This window comes from Engraulis encrasicolus, chromosome 13, assembly GCF_034702125.1.
Source record: "Engraulis encrasicolus isolate BLACKSEA-1 chromosome 13, IST_EnEncr_1.0, whole genome shotgun sequence".
NCBI lineage: Eukaryota > Metazoa > Chordata > Actinopteri > Clupeiformes > Engraulidae > Engraulis > Engraulis encrasicolus.
In genome coordinates, this window is record NC_085869.1 from 13,380,415 (window position 1) to 13,402,424 (window position 22,010).

Here is a 22,010-nt window from a genome sequence, read left to right on the forward strand (position 1 = left end):
ATGACACGTGCATCAACAACAAATCCTCCAACCAAAAGCACTATCACACAAAGTAATGCCATTCCTTTTTTACACCAGAAAAATGTGTGTACTATTAGTCCACTGCTGGTAGTATTAAATGTTGATTTAATAATAAAAAAAATATTGCATGCATATTTCAATGTATAAATCTGTGATTAAATACCAAAATGCCTGCTACAGCTTCTGTAAAAGAAAGGCTGCATAAAACATGTGGTTTGTGTTATGAATGCTCATGTTTCATTTACTTTGATATGTCTACGAATTTTTCAACTCAATTTCATTAATGTTTTTTGAGGAAAATTGGACGAAATACATGATTTGCACCATGATGCTATTGCTGGTTGAATTCAAAATCATTTCACCTACCTGCACTGGGCATATGCCAGTTGTGTTTGTGTAGTCAGTGGAAATCCTTCTTGTGGGAAAGTAGATGTCTTTTCTGCACAACCAAGTCCAACGAGACCATTGTTGGACAAGCCAGGCTAAAAAATAAAATAATTAGAAAAAATATTTTTTTTAAAAGATGAATAACAAACAATTACATTATGATAATGAGCAATGTCATAAATAGTCTTTCAATACTATATTATCCAAGTCAGTTTCTTCATTTGTACTAATGATTCAGCAGTAAAAATCTCATTTTCTGTATAATGACTACCGGTATACACAATGGTAAGTGGAAGAATTAGACCTGTTACAAAATTGAATAGTAAAGCTCTTGTGCTGCCATCGAAAAGCAGGCTTCCAATGCGTGTCATGGCCTATTTAAGCCCATTTGAACCTTTTATGGATTTTACAAGTAAGGAAAACAAAAAAGAGCAGAAAACATCTTTGGTAAAATGCAGTTGCAAAATCGCAAAAATCACAGAAAGAAATCATTAAATCCTGAAGGACTGACTTCAAAATTAATTTATACTGTCAATTATTTTTTTTACAAGAGATAGTAAAACTAAAAACTTATATTTACTTTAATTCTTTAGTTTTGAAACCTTTTATGAGGAGAATCGAATTGCTTGCTGCTTTTAAATGGGTTTTCATGGTCCATGGCACACAACGGACGGAATTATTTTTTGCATTTTTAAGATCTGAAGACAGAGCAGCAACTATGGGGTGTTGTTGGAATTGGGTATTCTGATGATTATTTCTATGAGTAATCGAGTAATGTAACGAATAATACTTATTGTTTTTAAACAAACACTCACAGCAGATGTTGGGATAATCCATCTTGGAGTGATGACCGGTTTCGGCTGCACCTGCAAGAAAACAGGACACTCAATACCTGCCACTTTGTCTGTGGTTACCGGTACATTGCATCAATGGCTTTCAAAAAGGTTTTAAACAGGGACGTGCACAGGAATCTCAAAGGGCAGTTGCTCTAACCTGCAGAAAGGGCAACACCCCCCCCCCCCAAAAAAACCCCAAAAAAAACAATGAACCATCAACAATGAGCGGCCTTCAGAATTTTTAGGAAACTGCACCATGGGTATTATTATTTTTAGTAGTAGTAGTAGAAGTAGTATATTATTGTCATAATTATTAATATTATTTTATTGTATAGTATCTTGAATATGCGTACCATATGATATAACATGCTAGTTTTTAAACATGTAGGCCTACCTATTAATCATATCAGAGATGATCAGCCTTATGCCCACCTGCCCTAAATGTCTCCTGATCCACATTTCCTCATGTGTGGTATGTGGCTGCCCCTAAATTAAATGAAATTATAAGAAAAAGCCTTGATAGTTTTTAAACCTGTATCAGTCACAGAGATGATCAGTCTTATGCCTACCTGCCCTATGTGCAGAGGTCCGTGTCTCTGAGTCATCCTCATCTTAAATGAAATGAAATGATGAGTAAATTAATAGGCTAAATATGAGGATGCTTAATCAATTAACCCACTGTCATCTTTATAATCCTTGTAGCAGCCAAAGTAGACTTTAAGTTATAATAAAAAGAAATAGTTTAAAAATGGTTAAAAAGATCATTTAAATTGAATTTGAAATTTAATTAAAGTGTTTATGAAACGAAAACAAAATAAAGGAATTTGACCATTTCCAGGACAGATTCTGAAAGTTCTAAGCCTTGTGAATAAAATGGGATATTTTCTGGGTGATATTTTGTCCTAAAAGTCATGTTAAAACGTTCCCAAAAAGTGTTTTTTTGGTGACATGCAAATTTTATGCAAATGATATGCGTGACATAGAAGGGGTGAGTTCACCTCATTCCACCTTGTTCAGATCAATGGCGGCTAGTACCAAAACAAAGCGCAGTGTCAAGCAGTGTGTTGCTGGAGGGCCGAACGGTGCCAGCTGCAAAAATGGCTACTTGACAGAAGGAATATCTTTGCACAAGTTCCCTTCTGTGAAGAATGATGGAACTGTGGCCGACAAGGAGAAGGCTAAATCAAGCTAGGGCTCTGTGGATCCAATGCGTGGTTTTGAAGCAAGCTCGTGGTCACTGTTGTGCTCGGCACATTTCCACCCCTTGTGCTTCACCACAAATGTGGAGGTCGCGGGCATGGTTGGACTGAAGAGAATGCTATTGCCTCAAGCAGTTCCAACAATTGACATCGCCGGCGTGCAGACTGAAACTGCCCCTGTAACTGCTCGGGCACGAAGACAGGTGAGTGCACTGCTTTGCTTTAGGCTACTCGTTTTACCTTGTCCATCTGCTTTGTATGTTGTTTTCAGGAAAGGGTAATGCACATTACATGCCAAACCGATGCGAATGCTCTCGGAATATGCACTTTTTGTTGATTGCCATTCAACTGGTCAATAAATTGGTTTTGGGAGGATATCCGCACATCAGCGTGGTGCTCTCAGTCGAGGACAGCCAACTCACAGATTGGGCTACTCAGGACTTTTTCTGAACTGGGAAATAGGGGCGCTCCACCCTCATACCTCCGTGGGTGCACCCTCATACTTTTATTTTTATATATATATATATATATATATTTGAGCGCCCCTAATAAATTTCTCATTCATGGGGGGGAACACCCCCCTTCACCCCCTGTAACCTGCCATGATGCTCCCTCATGCCAAAAAATCCTAGAAAAAGTCCTGCTACTGCTTAGCGAATAAACGGAGATGCACATAGCGTAGGCCTACTTTGAAGCGTTGATTGTTTGTTTTGAGTATTGTGGTGCACGTGTGGCTGACGTTTGGACACACCTCGTCCTCAGAGTCCGGCTGAGGGACACGCGACGCCTGTGACTTTGAGCACAAAAAATAATAATAATGATAAATGCTAAAAATATGCTGAGGACTCAGGCTATATAGGGCGTTTTTCCAACAGCCTAATACCTCCGTTTTTTTCTCTAGTTGATGATATTTTTGCATGTAGCCTACATGCATTTCAATCACACTATATCGCGCAATTGAATCAAAATGCCCCCCATTTGTCAACAAATACACACGCCATGTCATCTGTGGGTCATGGCAAAGCGCCCTTAGCAACCGTAACCATAAACAAAACGAACTGTCAGGCTATGTCAACAATCGTCACTTCGCCTGTCAGACATGTCACTTTCTGCAGATGTATCAGTGCCTCTGAAATAGATTTCTGCTGCTGTTTTTTTTTCTCATGAGGTTGGATGTGTGGTTTTTCGACACGCTGATGTTTGTATCAGAATTTTGGTTCCTTTATAAGATGTGGGTCCATCACATGTGTGTTGTTTTCTCAGATCGCCATACTAGCAAACCAGGGACTCCCCTCTATGATGTCACAGCCCAGCTCATTAGTCACACCAAATTTCACAGAATTCACACTTTGAGTTGCCATTTTCACAAGTTCCTCCAGGATGATTGGGTTCAAAGTCTCATCGATGCTATCAGAAAAAACAAGGCTTTAATGGGAATGACAGTTTGTTTTCGTTTCATAAACACTTTAATAGGCATATTCCATGATTAAAATGATGAATATTATGTAGGAAAGCTAAAACAATAAGAATTCACAGGTTTAGGTCATTTGTTGGGTCTTTTGTAGCCTATATTAAAAATGTGTACTGTCGCTTTAAGAATTGACGAGCCGGCTTTCATTTCAGATCGCAAAGAACCGTGGCGTGGGAGCGACCAGTTCTTATCTGTTGCTCTGAAGCTCCGAGCTTCTCGCAGACTTTATAACCTTTTATTTTCATTACAGATATTTTAGTTAGTTCATGCACATTTTGTAGGCCTATGTCTTGAGAAGAACAGTAACAGTTATCATGTGGAGTGGATTTATTTCAATTACATGAACATTGACAGTGGAAACAGTATCTTTGGGTCGGAGAATATATCAGCGTAAGAAAAAGCACTTTCCTAGCGGTCTCACCAAGATCAAACCTCTACAATCCTGAAAAAGATTCTCTGCCTCACCTGCACCTGTTCATTTTTTTCGCAGCCAACTCTACAGAGATGTGCTTCCTTTAGCTAGCCTACCCCCTTAAGTTCTCTCTTGCTTGATAAAACGACATGTCATCTGCATGTTTCTCAGTTGGGTTAGCCTTCCACAAAACAACCTGAGCCATCTAAAACGTTGACTGCAAGCTAGCTGGTTGTCGTTTTTCCCCAATATCTGAACGTGGCACACCGGCTGTCAGATTTAGGATCACTAAACGTCCTAAACTCGAGATCGGCTTTAAGAGACATTAATTGTGATCATGTAGTTTAATACTGTGTAGTCTGCTATGTTTCCAGCTCACCTCAGGCCGCCAGGGCAGTCGCTCTACTCCCACGACATCTTCGACATATTTTGCGTCTCTGCCCTGGTCGCATGCTTGCTCCCCCCTCCCTCCCATGTAGAGCTGCGCGTGCCCCCGCAACGCGCATGCTGCCCCTCCCTTTGCCTATCTCTCGAGGTGCAGGTGAATCTGAATATGAAAACTTAATTTAGGAAGCTTCAATCAAAAATACAAATTGTAAAGCAAATCAGTTGAAACATGAAATCTTAGCCTATTTTTCCGAGGCATATCTACAGCTGGCTGTCGGGGTTTTTTGCTACCGTGGCGCTGGCTGGCTGTCAGATGTATGATAACTAAAAGTTCTAAACTCAACTTTGTATTAGAGAGGTTGATTGTGAGCATATTTTGTACCCTAATATGTAGACTGTGTGTATGGCTCTAGCCGACACCCAGGCATCTTCAAAATCTTTCGTGTCTCTTATAGGCGCTCAAGCGCCTGTCGCGTGCCTTCTCCCTCCCCACCGGAGTTGTTGCGTAGGCGTTCTACCTCACATTGCTCGTGCCCATTCTCGACGGGTCTGATGAATTTGTATGACTGACTTAAGTCTTTATTGTACAAAACTTCAATCAAAATTATGAATTATAAAGAAATCAAATGATATTGAAATATGAAATTATAATTGCCATATTATTTTCCCCTCCCTTGGAAGGGCAATATCAGCCAATGTGGGCAAAAGGGCCGTTGCTCGGGCACCGTGGGCAACTATGCTGTGCACGTGCCTGGTTTTAAACACCTTTCCCATACTATGCAATGCATAACCACCAACATGATAAAATGCACTCCTTCTAGTCATCCCTAACTTTTGTGATTAGTGAACTCAAGTGCTTTTCCATTGGAAATCACTAGTGACGAATGATAAGAATACTCCATTTGTATTATTTTAGTATTTTGATTATGATCTGACCATTCCACAAAAAAGTTTCAGTCTTAGCCATTGCATTTCATCAACTTTTTTGGCTTGATGAAAGTAAGATTGAAATGTGCAGATTGACACATGTTACTGATTTGATAAGATTTTGTTAATACTTTTATTAGAATTAGATTATATTTTCTGTATTCTCTCAGAGTAGTTTGTCATACACAATGCGGTGAAATGCCTGGTTAACTCCACAATGTGCAAAAAGACTTTAATACTTGTATTAGTATATTGCACATATTCGCTTATAAGCTGTAATTATGTTAACATTACAAAAATGTTACCCATGACATTAATTGTTCATGGATGTGCAGACCTAGTTGAAGGCGCTGCTTTAAAGGAACAGTCAATCTTCTTTCAGGAAATTGCTTATATGTAGTTACCACACAAGCGGAAACGTCATGTCACGGATCAGCAGCACGTGTCCAAATTTCAACTGTAACCATCACAAGCTATCTCAATTTACCCTTAAACGCAGTATTTCCCCATTTGTGCAATTTCACATGTTGAGCTTAACTTTAAGAACTCGTAATCAACTTCAATAAGTGGTGGTTATAATTTCAAAACAAGAGTTAACATTTAATGACTACTTACAACCAGGGTTGTGTCCGTTAAATCTATCAAGTTCTCAGTCTGGGTGGTTTCCCTCTTGTCCCGTTCATCCGATTTGTCCTGTGTGTGTAAACAAGCATTTTAAGGATTGTTTATGGCAGAAGGCAACATTTAATTTCCAGTGTAGCACAATTTCCAATGTAGTTCTATACAGGGGCGTCGCTAGACCTTCCTTCACAGGTGCACGTGACTGGGTATTGATTTGCTGTGCCCCGATATGAGTTTCAGAAAAAACAACCTTGCTACCTGGAATTAAACTCAAGTTTAGCATACGGAGTAATCAACAGAATGTGCACAAAATAGTGCACATGCACTACTTGCAATAATATAATTAATTTATTGCAAGTAGTGCAAGTAGTGAATTATTTCAGTGTGCCCTACTGTGCCCCTGTATAGCATTGGGTCAGCTGACGCCCCTGGTTCTATACAAGAAGTTACGTATATTTACCTTCATAAGAGCAGGTTCTACAGACAGCTGCGTTTCAGATAAATTGAGCCTCTCTGATTCAGGTTCAATCCTGGAGGAAGGAAGATAATTACTCAACCAATTTCTAATACAATGGAACTGCATTTCATTGATGTGTTGATTTTCACAAAAGCTCCCTTTTATTACAACCACAAAGTCCCCAAGGCAATCCAGGTGTTTTTTAATCACTACATCAGTTGATATTTTATACACCAATGGAGATGATCCACAACTGACCCAAGAGCAGCTCCCTTGGACACAGCCTCTCTCTGTCTCGTCTTTCTTTCAATTCCTAAAGTGATACACTCATCCTGCAAATAGAACGTTAGATTAAATTACAATCAATTTGTCATTACACATGTATAAATAATGGGCAACAAAATGCAGTTACAGTAAGTATGTAATTACAAGTGCATCACTGTAGTGCAATATATACAACAGTTTTTTTCAAGCTCTTTAAACTGGCACTATCAGGGCTCTAAATTAACTTTTTTCGTCACCAGTCAAGATGTATTGTAGATGGCAATCTTACTAGTCTCTGTCAAACCTAAGGAAAGCCATCAAATAATTGTACAGATGAGCTAGACAGAGTGCCATCACAATGCTAAGTCATATAATAGATGCTAGGAATGAACATTTTTCATGATCAGTGTAATACATTGGGGGGAAAAAAAACATACAAACAAGTGTTGTTTTTGTATGCAATTATGTTTCAATAATGTGCTGCAATTAAGTCTTCTACCTTCATGGTATCTTCTGCATGAGATTTGAGGAAGAAGCCATCTTGTGCTGGACTGATCCCCAGACTGCTATTTAAGACATCATCATAAACATCCACCTTTTTTGTTATGTCCTCCTGAAAAAAAAGTGAAAAATGGTTTTAACTGCAAAATACTTACAAAAACCTATGCTATTCAAAAGTAAATGTCCTATGAATTGCTGTATCTTAGAATCTAAGTGCGATATACATTAGGCGCATCAAACACCTCAACTATAGAAAATCCCGGTCTTCTTTTCCCGTATTTTTCCTTTGTACTACTAACTGAACTCCATTGTAAAATTTCAGCACATTTGATCTACATGTAAGGGTGGATCAATATGCTCGACGAGTGAATGGGTGTTTTCAGCAAAAACTGTGTCAGTGAAGCACATTATGAGCCTTTTTGATCAAAACTAGTATGAAGAGTCATGTGGAAGAATGCCTTTCCTTTGCCTTCCCACTTTCCAAGGTTTGAAACCATTCATGCATATTTTTTGCAGTCTTCTTTTAGCAATGTTATCATGGAAAGGTAACTGGGGCATTCTTAGAAATACAACAATTTAACAACAAGTATTTATATAGCACAATATCACAACTATACAGCTGATTTTAAATGCTTTCAAATACACATACACAGTCATATGTTATTGCGCGCACACACACACACACACCACACACACACACACACACACACACACACACACACACACACACACACACGCAATCTAACGTGCTATGAAAGTACAGACCTTGCTTATTACCGTCTTGCTGCTGTAGATGACAGGCTGAGCAGGGGTAAGGAGTAAAGTGCTCTGCAGATCTGCTGGTGGCTTGAGACATGCACTTGTGTCTATGGAGGAAAAGCATGCTGGAGTGAAACATTTCCACACAGTATTTGGTCAAATATTGTTAAAAAATAAGTGAAATAATAACCATTATTGTCATAAAACACTTACCTGTGAGGGGAACGCAGGGAACTTCAGGGACAACGCCAAAAGTGGCCTCTTCTGACTGGATGGCTGCCGTCGCAGAACTTGACACCTTGAGCTCGTCATGTTGTGCTTCCACCAGGTCAATTAATTGAAGCTTGCTGATTGCTGGAGAACTGTAGGAAATTACACAACATGAACATGTGTTTACTGACAGGTTATGGTTGGGCGCTGTTTTGGTTTGGACACATCTTTAATGGCAAACTTGAGCACACTCCTTTGCATTGGGTAGGCAGTGTTTGATGTTACACCCAAACATCTTCTAGTAGAGAAAGATAAATCAAGCGTAGGTGCTGTGTGAATGGTGAGCAGAGAGTAGATGGGAATGGGGCATGTGAAGCTTTGAGGCTTTAGAGAAAACAGGTTTTCATAATCGTTGATGCAACTTGCCTGGTGCCCGCCTGCTCACTGGGGGGTATGTCAGCTTCCCATGTCTCCAGTTTGTCATGTGAGCTTGCCACCACAGGAGTTACCATCTGCACGGAGCCAGGCTGATCCTGAAGAGATAAACCAAACTCTTGGGTATTTTTTCACTTTTTTTATTAAACTGATTGTAATTGGAAAGTAATTGGAAAAATGATAAATAATGTGCACCATTGCAACAACTGATGCCTGAATGAGAAACTAGGAGAAAGCTTACCTTTCTGTCCTTGTTTGGACTTAAGCCATTATTGTAGGGGCTAGGGGATAAAAGACGGCAGTAAGTATTCGACGGTAACTGGTAATTAAGGTACATAACTCACTGTTCTTTAAAAGAAGTAGTTTATACATGCCAACGTTAAAGGTGCACTGTATAGGATTGTGGCAAGAGTAGGTATTGAAACTGTGCTGACAAAATGTTTTTTCATGAATATTAACAAAATAATAACGTAATATTTACTAGTATGACCATTCGTTTTTGTTTTGGCAATTTATTTAGCAAATAGATATATTGGTACTTATAGACTCACGGCTGCAATCTCCTCGAAGCTGCAAAAGAGAAGAATATTTCACAATTAAAGAATAGCAAAAGTAAACATCTAAAATGAACACTACTTTACTGAGGTTAGCTGTGAGCTTTACACCTTTGATACTCACCCAGCTGCATGGTTCTCCTCGAGTACCGTCGACTGGGTCTGCGCTCAAAAGAAGCTGATCGCCGTGCTTTATTGGCCTTAGTAGTTTGATATTCTGTCTTTCCACTTTAAAAAAAAAACACAGAAATCAGAAATCATACTGTTGCGCTGCATTATACTGTATGTAAACTTCTGGTTTCAACAGTAAATCAATATTTAAATTAGTGTGAGGGTCATTATGGTGTGTGTAATATTTAAAGGGACAGTTTGGTCAATTTCAACATGCAGTTGTATTGCTCACGCTACCCTTGACTTGTCAGTACCTGGTGATGCCACATTTTTCGGCTCAGCCCTTTCCGAGATATGAGCAATTCTAATGGGGGCAGTGTTTGTTTACATTTTTAAAAAATGAAACATAGGCCAACTCCAAATATTTTCCCAAAGGGTACTGCTGTTTGCTAGTTGTCTGCTGATGTTTAATAACCTTTTGGATGTTTTTGGGAATAAATAAAAATGTTTTTTTGAAATGTAAACAAAGAGCTGCCCCCATTACAATGACCAGGATCTCGGAAACAGCTGAAGAAGAAGAAAAAAAAATCTCAGGCACTGACAAGTCCAGGGTAGTGTGAGCATTACAACTGCATGTTGAAATTGACCAAACTGTCCCTTTAATGTCCCTGTATATTCTTGTTTTTCAGTTTTCACATGCAAATCCATCACTTGTTTCCATGGTCCCAGGATCAGGATTAAAAAAACAACATAAAATAACACTTATTCAAGGCAACATGCATCACACCATTTCCTTATACAGTGGTATTAAGGTAATATTCATTTACCTATAGCGAAATCGTGACCCCATTCGAATAAAGCCAGATCGGGCAGAACCCTTTTGGACAGGTCCTCTCAAACGGAAGAATGCATGGTGTTCAACAGCACATTTCCACAGGTGCTTGCATGCTTTGGGGTGATCCATGCGAAACACAAAGGTGTGCTCTTGCTCTTTTCCCTACAAAAAAACACAACAAAATTGGAGTTAACTTAAGAGTTTGTCCAATAAACACGTCTTCAGGATTGTATGATTAAGTTATTCTCCAGGCAGTTGCACATATTCAGGTCTGTCCTCCACCATCAGCCACACCCCCCAAGTTAGTAATAGAAGTGAATAGAAGTAGCTTTAGTAATAGAAGTGAATGGTCATTGCAGTTTGATGAAGGTGATTACTAATTAATCAAGCAATACTTTAAAAAAAAATAATTAAAAACATATATTTTTTAAAGACAACTTGAAAAATCACACAATATGGCTTTAAATCTTTGGCCATCTTTAGGTAGAACAAGCAATTAAGTCCCATGAAAAGATATCATTAAATATCTGCAGAAAGGTAAAGGATGTACTCACTATTGTGACATATTGTTTTAATGACCCCGCAACGGGAAAGAAAGCATGGGCAAATACAAACATGTACAAACGCACATGTAGTGTTACAAAATGGTCAAAGAAGAAAAATCCGCACTCACGAGCCACGTCTCATTATTTATTTATAAATTACCACCATGTCCACAAGCAGACGCGCTTGTGGACATGGTGGTAATTCATAAATAAATAATGAAACGTAGCTTGTGAGTGCAGATTTTTCTTCTTTAAGTTGATACCTTTTATCGCGCACCCTAAGTGATTCATTTTTTTCCCCAGAAGTTGAGCGCGTCCTCTGACAGACAAACAGTTAAAAATAGTTACCGAACTCTTACCTGGTCATCTTCTTCTGCCCTTACCTGTTCATCATCTTCTACCACCACAAGAGTCAGTTTGCTTTTCTTGAAGTCCAAACGAGTTATTTTTGGCCTAATGTCAAGTAAGACACACAAATAAAACACATTCACATACAGAGAGAGAGAGAGAGAGATGAGACCAGACATGCAGCACATGTAAAAGAAAAAAACGATGATGAATTAGCCCATAATAGCCTACTTTCGGAATTCCATGACAGTTCAAGGAAATATGACTGGCAGAAGTTATCCTTTAAGGTGCCGTCACCAATTTGTTTCAATTTCGACATGCAGTTGTAATGCTCACACTACCCTGGACTTGTTAGTACCTGAGATGATTTTTTTTTTTTTCTTCAGACTTTTCCCGAGATCCTGACCATTGTAATGGGGGCAGGCGTTTGTTTACATTTCAAAAAACATATTGATGTATTCCCAATAACATCCAAAATGGATGCGAACTAGCGAACAGCAATACCTTTTGGGATAATATTTGGAGTAGGCCTATGCTTTCAATGTAAACAAACTCTGCCCCCATTAGAATAGCTCAGATCTCGGAAAGGGCTCCAAAAATGCAGAATCACCGGGTACTGACAAGTCAAGGGCAGCGTGCAGCATATCGAAATTGGCAGAAGTTATCCTTTAAATAATTAACTCTTTTCTAAGTGAAAGCAGTCACATTTTCTGTAATTGAATGAAAGCAATATCTCATTGCGCAATGCATATGGACTGAACGCTAAACACATTATTACACAGTCATATAAATGCTGTAATATTTCCGATATAAACTACTATAAAACTAGCTATACTCACCAGAAAAACAAACCAATTTTGGTTTCGCCTTCAAATACCAGAACCCCCGTCGGAGTAAGCCCTAAACTGTATTCATTGCCATCGCGAGCCTAAAAGGAGAATAAGCAAACATACATTTTAAACATGGTAGATTAACCCATTGACGCCTAAGGCACCTGCAAAAAAGGCTGCTGAATGCCTGAGCCCTTTTTAAGAAAAGCTGCCCTCAGTCTATAAAAACCTAAATATCTCAGCTTCTGAAGCACAGACAAATATGCACTAAGTTGCATTTAAAAGCTAAGACCCTCATCTTTCATTAGAATGTGCTCATTCATCTCAAACAAACAGAGATTTTCAATAAAGTTGTCTCAAATCTCATGAGCCTGAATGTTGCGTAATGCAGCTCCAGGCGCCAGGGCCAATGTTGCGCAACACAACATCAGGCATCAATGGGCTAGAGATGGAAAGACAGACAGACAGACACACACACACCAGGATTAGATTATCCATAAGGGACTGCGGTATAGTGCCCAGAGGCCACAAGACACAAGACCCAAACTTAACTCACTGGTGCCCCCTTTTTTGCCCCCTTATTTTTTGTTAAGTGCCCGGGTGCACCACATTGGCTTAATACCTTCCTGGACACAGACGGATCAATTTAGGTCACAAAGAGATGGCTTTGATGTTTGAAAGCTCTTTTCTGGCTGTACAGATTACACAAACATGAAACACAACATTTATCAGAAAATGAATTAAATCTGAATATCAAAAAACAAAAATATTTTAAAATAGCTAATATCTTGTCCAAAACCTAGACTGCAATGTCATGAATAACACCTGAAATTATTGTGTTTGGTTCTAGAGTCTTTTGTGATGATGTAATTCAAAGGTTGAAATGAGTCGCAATAAAGTAGCCATAGAGTAGTAATAGGGAAGAGCACCCCACCTGCCATTAGTGCCCCACCCGACACTCCCCCCAAAATACTAATTCTGATTCGCTAATGCTTATTCCCCTCGCCTGTCTTGAAACGGGACACATTTGTTTGGCATTTCACCCTGCTGAAACAAAGTGTTATACATAAATAGAGTACATGACTTACCTTCACTTTGTGCATGTCCACTCCATACATTTCCAGCCATTTTGCCTTATTCAGATAGTTAATTTCCGCTTGTGAGGGCATCTGTCCTCTGTTGGACAGAACAGACAGGAACATGTGTTACACGCATTGCTTTTCTTTTTTTTAAATCAGGGGTGGGGAACCTTTTACATTCAAGGGGCCATTTCAAATTCATCCGAGGGCCAGAAAAGTCCTCCGAGGGCCGTACTATGAACATAAACCAGGACTTCGCCCTGCACTTTAGTCCTTTATTGACAGCAACCACCTTTAAAACAGACCCCACCTTCTCCAGGTCCCCTGAATATAACTTAATTGTATTGCAAATGTTTTTCTAAGATTCTATTACAAAATATGTCACATTTTATGTGAAGCTGCATAACATTAAAATTACATCGGGGGCCGGATAAAACGTTCCTCAAAACATAGGTTCCCCACCCTTCTTTTAAATAATAATTCAATAATCAAATAAACTTTGGGCACCCCATGCTCCAAAATGAAACAATTTATATTTAACCCTTATATCTGACGTTACTTAAATGTCAAACATTTTAGCTTCGTATTTCTACCTGCAGTCCTTCCAGTGATTGTAAATGGCCAGCTCCATGTCTTCTGTCTGCTCTGGTACAAAATGAAACTCAGACACCAAATCCAGTGTATGTTCTGCTGGGTCACAATCCCCCAGCTCAGCTGCAAGGTAGATGGAAAGAGAAAAGGCATGAAAAATAGACTTAAAGAAGTAAAAGACAACTAGATTGCATTCTCACAGAAAATGCTGGAAGCGGGCTTGCCTTTTGGGGCAGAGATAAGCAGTTTTATTTTTGATATCTCTATCCCTAAATTAAAAACAAACTACTATTAAGAAAACAAAGCTAAAAGAAATGTTGGAAAAAAATCCCTCCACCCAGTCAGAAGTTATGGGCCAAACAATTCAGCCATCTTGAAAGTCATGTAGCTCTGCGTTTTGGGGATATACTAAATGACATACATGGTAGATATAATTTTGAAAATCAACATGGGTCCGAGTGAGATTCGAACTCCCAACCTCCATCTTGAAAGTCATGTAGCTCTGCGTTTTGGGGATATACTAAATGACATACATGGTAGATATAATTTTGAAAATCAAACATGGGTCCGAGTGAGATTCAAACTCCCAACCTCCATATCTCTAATACAGCACATTTGCCATTGATACTAAATTACATACAGTGCCCTCCATAATTATTGGCACCCCTGGTTGAGATGTGTTAAAAGCCTTAAAATAAATTCAGTGTTTATTGCAGAAGAATACTGTCACACTGAAAATTGTAGGAAAATGTAGCCTTCAACTCAAATGAATTGTAAGAAAATAAAAAAATCCCTGACTAAAAAATAATTATTTTTCATTAAATCACCTGTTCCACAATTATTGGCACCCTTAACAATTCCCAGGAAATAAATATAATTGAAGCATTTCTGTCATTTCTACAGTAGTTTACAAAGTTTACCAGAGTATGTAGGAACATTTAATTAGTAATTCATCACTTCCTGTTTCCCTGGGGTATAAATATGACGTGACACCGAGGCCATTTCTCTTATCCACTCTTAAACATGGGAAAGACAAAGGAACACAGCATACAAGTGAGGCAGATGTGCGTCGACCTTCACAGGTCAGGCAGAGGCTACAAGAAGATTGCCACTCAACTGCAGCTGCCCATATCCACTGTGAGAGGAATAATTAAGAAGTTCAAAACAACTGGAACAGTGGTAAACAAGCCTGGACGAGGACCCAAGTTTATTTTGCCACCACGCACAGTGAGGAGGATGGTAAGAGAAATCAAAAGATCTCCAAAGCTCACTGTTACAGAATTACAACAAATGGAAGCATCCTGGGGTCACAAAGTCTCCAAATCAACCATCAGGCGCTGTCTACACGCCAACAAGCTGTTTGGGAGGCATGCACGGAGAAAACCTTTCCTCACTCACAATCATAAACGCAAGCGTCTGGAGTTCGCCAAGCGGTATTGGGGCTTCAACTGGGACCGTGTGCTTTGGTCAGATGAGACCAAGATTGAGCTTTTTGGCAACAAACACTCTAAGTGGGTCTGGCGTACCACGAAAGATGCGCATGCTGAAAAGCACCTCATACCCACTGTGAAGTATGGGGGTGGGTCAGTGATGCTGTGGGGCTGTTTCGCTTCCAAAGGCCCTGGGAACCTTGTTAGGGTGCATGGCATCATGAATGCTTTGAAATACCAGGACATTTTAAATCAAAATCTGTTGCCCTCTGCCCGAAAGCTGAAGCTGGGTCGTCACTGGGTCTTTCAGCAAGACAATGACCCTAAACATATGGCCAAATCTACACAGAAATGGTTCACCAGACACAAAATCAAGCTCCTCCCATGGCCATCTCAGTCCCCTGACCTCAACCCCATTGAGAACCTGTGGGGTGAGCTGAAGAGGAGAGTACAGAGGAGAGGACCCAGGTCTCTGGATGATTTAGAGAGATTCTGCCAAAGAGGAATGGCTGAAGATCCCTCTTTCTGTCTTTTCCCATCTTGTGAAACATTATAGGAGAAGATTAGGTGCTGTTTTGTTGGCAAAAGGGGGTTGTACAAAATATTAACACCAGGGGTGCTAATAATTGTGACACACATTATTTGATGTCAAATAATTATTTCTTTATGTGGGATTTTTTCCCCACTGAATAAATGCATTTGTATTGAAGGTTGGATTTTTCTCTTTTTTTCCATTAAGGTCCCATATTATTTAGCAGAAAAATAAAATAATTGGAAGCTAAAAAACACATCTCAACCAGGGGTGCCAATAATTATGGAGGGCACTGTACATAGTATTTGAAGTTGGCTAAGGAACACTGCATATGATATAATTTTGAAAATCAACATGGGTTGGAGTCGGATTCGAACTCCCAACCTCCATATCTCTAATCCAGCAGCATTCCCATTGATCCAAGCAGCTGGCTGTCTTAAACATTCCAGCAAGACAATATCAGATTGCATTGAAGAGCTGAACAATACACTTCTAGAATTGTAGTTGCAGGTGCTCGTTAAGAATAGAATGTTGGGAGAAAGTGACAGTTGAGATTAGGGATGGGCATAATTAACCGATTAACCGATGATTGATCATTAAACATTTAGTCGAAGAAATTAATTTTCGCCGACGAACCGTTAAACAAAAAAAACAAAAAAACATGAATGTAGGTCATTAGTGCACGTCCTCAATGCAATGCATTTTGCTGTTACACCTACACAATTTGGGCAGCAGGGAGCAATATCTCACCATCACCGTACCCTGGCTTGACTTGTTTGTTACATGCGAGCTTCCATAGAGCGGGCTTTGCCTAACCATGAAGAGGTCTCGGCGAAGTGTGGCGTGGGACCATTTTCGGTTAGAAAATGACAAAGTGTACTGTAATTACTGCAATGTGAATTACAAATACAGTTAATCGACAACGACCATGATGTATCACTTGAACACCGCGCATCCAAGCCTTGTAAAAGACGGCGGTGATTCAGCCTCGCCTCGATGTCTGCACCGTTATGTGCCTTCGTTGTTGGCTCGCAACATGAAGCCTCCCTCGTTTGCGCATTGTGCACCAATTCAGGTTTAACTTTTCTTGTTAATCACTTGACACTTGTGTTGTTAATAAAAACAAATCCTCGAAGAAAAACATGATGTTTTTGATGTATTTTTGTTATACAAGAGTATAGGGCACGGTGGGCCTAAATGTGTGCTGTTTTTAATATAAAAACTTTAATGGTTAACCGATTATTAATCATTAATTCTCCCGACGATCGACGAAGAAATTTTCACCGTATGCCCATCCCTAGTTCAGATGGAACCCTATATTGGCTGCACCTGTTCTGATTGCCTTTATGGCAGTTAGTATGGTGCTCTAAGGCAGAGGGCAGCATCCAAAACAGTTTCTAGGGCTTTAGATTATCGTTGTAAAAAAACTAAAAAGAATTGGCACATGTCCTGGTCACAGATTGGAGTCATACGTGTGATCTTTCTAACAGCCTTTGAATGAAGTTTATAGGTTAAACGGTTCAGTCACAACTGGACCTCTTGTGGAACATGCGCTGACCTCTTGAAAAAGGCACTTCAAGACTCAATGGGAAAACCAATGTAAAAGCCCTGTCGTTTTTACACACCTGCCATTTAAAAAGTAATGGCAGTTGGGAGATAAAACTTTGACAATTTGGAGACATCCCATAGAGTTCGCTAAAAACGTGTCAACTAAACTTCTAGGTGAAAGTGTTGATGTTTTATGACCGAAAAAGCCTCCTACACTCTGATCTCTAGAGTGGCGGAACCTTGGTTGATGAAGGTTCTACCATTGTTTTCAATGGGGACCCAAACTTGCACAAAATCGCCAAAAACGGAAAAACGACAAGAGACACGGACACGCTATAGCACAACAAATGATCTCCAAGAAGAGCCGGTCGTTTTAGTGTTTGAACGGTGTCTTTATCTCAAAAGGCCTAGGAGGAGATCCATTTTCTATTTTTACTGCCCTGCACAAGAGAATCAAGCAAGCAAGCAAGCAAGCAAGCATAAACTTTACTTAGAGATTACTAGAATCGGGCCTTGTCTGTAAGCCCGCTTAATAAACAGGACTTGGAGATTACTAGAATCGGGCCTTGCTCTGCAAGCCCGCTTAATAACAAAATGCATCTTAAGGGTAAAGTGAAATAAAATACATTTTAAAAAGTAATTGATTTGTATGAAAGCATTTCTGCTAATCTCAGTAACGACAAAAAAACAAGAGCCTATGTTGCCCACAAAGTCTTCGGAAGGCCTAAACAGAGCACAGCACAATACTGCAATAAAATGTTGATCAGCTTTAAAGGGGTGCTGTGAAGATATGGGATAATCTTTAGCAAAATGACGATTTAGCTATACCCATTATACTATTATACTATATACTGTTGTACTAACTACACTATACTATTATACCATTATACCTAAACCCAGCCATGGTCTGAAACCCTGCCATGGTCCTGTCCTATGTAGTGATTTTTTTGTGTGTGATTTTTTTTCATGAGAATTCGTATAAGTGTGATTTGGAATACTAGTAGTACTGTGATTTGGTACTACTACTACCCCACCACCACTACTATAATTTTGCTGAGTTTGCATAGTAAGAATAACCATCGTAATAATAAAAGGTCTAACTTAACTCACCTTGCAAGGAAAATGCAGCCAACTCCACGGCTGTATCGAACGGACATTCCAGCCTGAATGGAGGCAAATCAAACAGAAGTGTTATTGGAGATATATCATGTACAGTGCACACAGCAATCACTAATACACACCTTTTGAAAAGTAACATTTTGAAGACCATTACTGGTTCCTGTTTAGGGATTGAAATTCATCAAATGACAATTTTGATCTAACCACATATCATTTATTTTTTTTGCTAATTAACATTTTCGTTTCAAGGGGCTTTAATGCCTTTGTTGATAGGACAGTGCGAGAGACAGTGACAGGAAGCAAGCGGGTGAGAGAGATGGGGGAGGATCGGGAAATGACCTCAGGCCAGAATCGAACCAGAGTCCCCGGGGTAGTTAGTGCAGTGCCCTACCGTTGAGCTACATCTACGACTTCTTGAGCTCATGACCATTACGTTACAGCAATACGATGTACAATTTAGGATGAGTACATGAAATTCCATTGTATTCCAAAATTCACAAAAATAATGAAAAAGTGATCTCACTTCATGTTGGACATGACCACAGCATTGTATAACCTCCTTGTCTCAGCAATCTACCTCACTAAGTTTCTTTTGTGAACGTGAAAGCATATGCCAACAATGTGAACAATTAAATTTGGGTAATGTGTGAGAAACACATAGCAGGAAAGAAAACGACTCGAAGAAGTAAAATACTCACTTGCCACTTAGCACATCTTGTTTCAACTGCAAAACGAACAGGTATCTATTGAAGCAAAGACAAGAAAAAAACATTCAAAATTATTATCACAAGGCTTAGTAGCACAAATACCCCATACCATCACAAAGTATTAAAAAAACTAGGGGCGGGACTTGAAAATGAATTCATCAATACGAGGCATTGTAATTAATTTATGATCATAATCATAAGGGTTTTTTTCTTTTTTTAAAGTGCATGCTGTAACATTGTAAACCAAGGTTCAGTTTAGCCAGGATGTACATGTTCGTTTTCCTACAGGAGAATGTTGGTGTGAAAAGTATATTAATCAGAGCCACTGTGACAGCTGTATAACTGTGTCTTAAGCTGAGTACATTTGTGGAGACTAATACCAGAGAGTGTTTATGGGTAGTACGAGAGAGCAATCTCGCTACTTTTTCCGGGTGGTACTGTCCACTAAGTGGCGCCATCCAGACAGCGCAGAGGAGCGCCAAGGAGCGCAGAGGCTGTTGAAATGAATGTGGTCCCATGGAGCTCAACCACGATGCTGCCATTGCTTTGGGAGAGAATTGGTATCATCGTTTCATTTTATTTTTCCAAAAGGCAGGATAGATTATCCTTTCAAACAGCAGTTAGTTTGAATGTTTAAACTTGCTGGATCTTTGTAAAATACGTCTTTATTGTCAATATGACGTCACGAGTGGCTTCACACACTGCGTTTGGATTGGTCGGCCAGCTGCATTGCTGTGATCACGACGACCGTAAAGCAATTTTGTTAGCAAGATGCTAGCGGAGCCTGACTCATAAATGCCAAAGCTGTAGGAAATCAGAAGGACATAACTCCCATGTTATTGTACATTTAATTGAAATCCACATTGGTTTCACAGAACTTACAGTAATATTGTCAAGTTTCAGCAGACAGCGAGCACAATTGTCAGTTATTAGCGCCAGCCTTATGACCTCTGCTGTCTCGACAGCGCTCCCTAGGTGAACTGCAGGCACGGGTTTGAGGGCGAGATTCAACACTGTATGTAAACCCACTGTGCTAATACACTACATTCTGAAAGACATGGTAGCCAGAAGCAATACTTTGGTCAACAAGAAATTGGTGCCGTGGCTTAACATCAGTCTGCTATGGTCAGTGTACTGTAATAGGTTGTGGTGGGCAGAGTTGTATAAAGTAGAAGTAGAAAGTACTGTTACGGATGTAATTACAACAATAGTAGTATGATATTACATTATTGCAACCTTGTAATAACATGCTACTGGTGTTGTAATTACATTCGTAACAGTGCCTCTACTCAACACAACTCAGGTAGTGGCACTCACCTTGTTAACTCCTCATGCAAGTTGTTTGGCTCTGAGGAGTAGAACTTCACTCTCATGTGCAAACAGTACGGTGGTCCAACTGTCCCATAACACGAGGAAGGAGAGACAACCATTAGCATGCAGATCTCGCATGTTGACAAAACACTTGTTTACATTTGTAGTTTTGTATTAAGTCAAAAGATCCTAAGAGTATGTACTTACTTTTAACCTGTTTTTTGATGCCCTTTGTGACATCAAGCCAATGCTGAAAACGGAGAAAGATACACATGATAAATATAGCAGTGATAAAAACAATGTAATTAAAGATTTTTTTGTTGTCTTTTTCGACTTTATTTTGATAGGACAGTGTGAGAGGTGGACAGGAAGCTATTTGGGAGAGCGACGGGGAGGGGTCGGCAAAGGACCCGGGCCGGGAATCGAACCCCGGTCAGAGGCATGGCAGACGAGTGCCCTACCGGTTGGCCACGGCAGGGCCAAAACAACGTAATTAAAATTACTAAAGTTGTTGTCAAGCACAAGGTTCAAATCAATTCTCATCTTGATTGTGCACTGCTAGCAATTATTTTGATCTGGCTGTCATTGCAAATCAAAACATCTTCCATTATTGTAGTTATAATGGTTAGTCTTACCGCCACTTGTGCTGAATCCATGAAACGAAGTCCAAAATAATCCTTCTCAACAATGTCCAGGTGGTACATGATTTGGTCAAACAACTCCTCGCCCTTAGCCTTTTTCTGTTGACAAAAAGAATGCAGAGGATATTTTTTTATTATTATAATGTGTGATTATAATAACGACACCAACAGGACAAAGCTGCAAAAGCAGTGGAAAAAGGTGTTGCAAAAGTCCTGCTATTTTGCTGAGCTCTGCTTGTCTTGCTTGCATGTTTTGGTTACGTCCCACGTATTTGTATGTCCTGCATGGTTTTATGTCTTAATCTATTTTGCCTTTCTATTTGTGGATTTGCTGTCTTTTGTGAGATGTCTGTTTTTGACTGCATGCGTGTCCTATGTAGTGCATTTTGCGTCTTTGCTGCTTTCTTGGCTAGGGCTCACTTGGAAAAGAGGCAATAACCTCAATGTGACTACCATAGTAAAATAAGTAATTAATAAATTAATTAATTAAAAAAATAAAAGAATAGCATAAACACCACTCACCGGAAGATCAACACTGACGTCGGTTCCATCCAGTAAACAGACTCTGCAGGTGATGGTGGACTTGGCGTCACCTGCTGCCGGAATGTGAGTGGTGGCTCGCTGTGCTTCCCTGAGTCGCGTCTTCTCAGCGTGTTTGCGGATAGACCGCCGGCCCAGCGTCCGGCGGAGTAAACTCAGCATTTTACAGGGACCAAAATCCTAAACATGGTGGGGGGAAAAAGGCATTAGCATTTACATACAAATCATATTATACAATCCTGTATAACCCATGAAAAAATGCAGGTGTGTGAGTGTGTGTGTGTGTGTGTGTGTGTGGCATTTTATTTTTTTGCTACTGGGAACACCCTATTGATCTTTGACCCATTCACAACCAACCCAAAAGTTGCCCATAATATGTAATTTTGAGACAGTCAGTCATTT

At 39.7% G+C, this 22,010-nt stretch overlaps 1 protein-coding gene across 5 annotated transcripts in view; it reads right to left on the reverse strand.

Annotated features, from left to right (window-relative positions):
• epb41l5 (erythrocyte membrane protein band 4.1 like 5) overlaps nucleotides 1-22,010 on the reverse strand; it is a 29,034-nt gene that overhangs the window by 691 nt on the left and 6,333 nt on the right. Inside the window, exons 2-25 of one of the 5 annotated variants that reach the window (XM_063213077.1) lie at nucleotides 21,591-21,788; nucleotides 21,063-21,167; nucleotides 20,635-20,677; nucleotides 20,434-20,512; nucleotides 19,108-19,152; nucleotides 18,401-18,453; nucleotides 13,783-13,903; nucleotides 13,199-13,286; nucleotides 12,120-12,208; nucleotides 11,316-11,385; nucleotides 10,380-10,549; nucleotides 9,566-9,669; nucleotides 9,439-9,457; nucleotides 9,129-9,168; nucleotides 8,879-8,985; nucleotides 8,456-8,604; nucleotides 8,249-8,349; nucleotides 7,482-7,595; nucleotides 6,977-7,050; nucleotides 6,722-6,791; nucleotides 6,256-6,333; nucleotides 1,814-1,855; nucleotides 1,224-1,274; nucleotides 388-503 (exon numbers count right to left, since the gene is read on the reverse strand). In XM_063213077.1, coding sequence (XP_063069147.1) covers nucleotides 388-503; nucleotides 1,224-1,274; nucleotides 1,814-1,855; nucleotides 6,256-6,333; nucleotides 6,722-6,791; nucleotides 6,977-7,050; nucleotides 7,482-7,595; nucleotides 8,249-8,349; nucleotides 8,456-8,604; nucleotides 8,879-8,985; nucleotides 9,129-9,168; nucleotides 9,439-9,457; nucleotides 9,566-9,669; nucleotides 10,380-10,549; nucleotides 11,316-11,385; nucleotides 12,120-12,208; nucleotides 13,199-13,286; nucleotides 13,783-13,903; nucleotides 18,401-18,453; nucleotides 19,108-19,152; nucleotides 20,434-20,512; nucleotides 20,635-20,677; nucleotides 21,063-21,167; nucleotides 21,591-21,770 — 2,108 coding nt within the window. In that variant the 5' untranslated portion in view covers nucleotides 21,771-21,788. Of the gene's footprint in view, nucleotides 1-387; nucleotides 504-1,223; nucleotides 1,275-1,475; nucleotides 1,731-1,813; nucleotides 1,856-6,255; nucleotides 6,334-6,721; nucleotides 6,792-6,976; nucleotides 7,051-7,481; nucleotides 7,596-8,248; nucleotides 8,350-8,455; nucleotides 8,605-8,878; nucleotides 8,986-9,128; nucleotides 9,169-9,438; nucleotides 9,458-9,565; nucleotides 9,670-10,379; nucleotides 10,550-11,291; nucleotides 11,386-12,119; nucleotides 12,209-13,198; nucleotides 13,287-13,782; nucleotides 13,904-18,400; nucleotides 18,454-19,107; nucleotides 19,153-20,433; nucleotides 20,513-20,634; nucleotides 20,678-21,062; nucleotides 21,168-21,590; nucleotides 21,789-22,010 lie in introns of those variants that run through there. The other 4 variants (XM_063213076.1, XM_063213075.1, XM_063213078.1 and 1 more) reach the window with 4 other exon arrangements.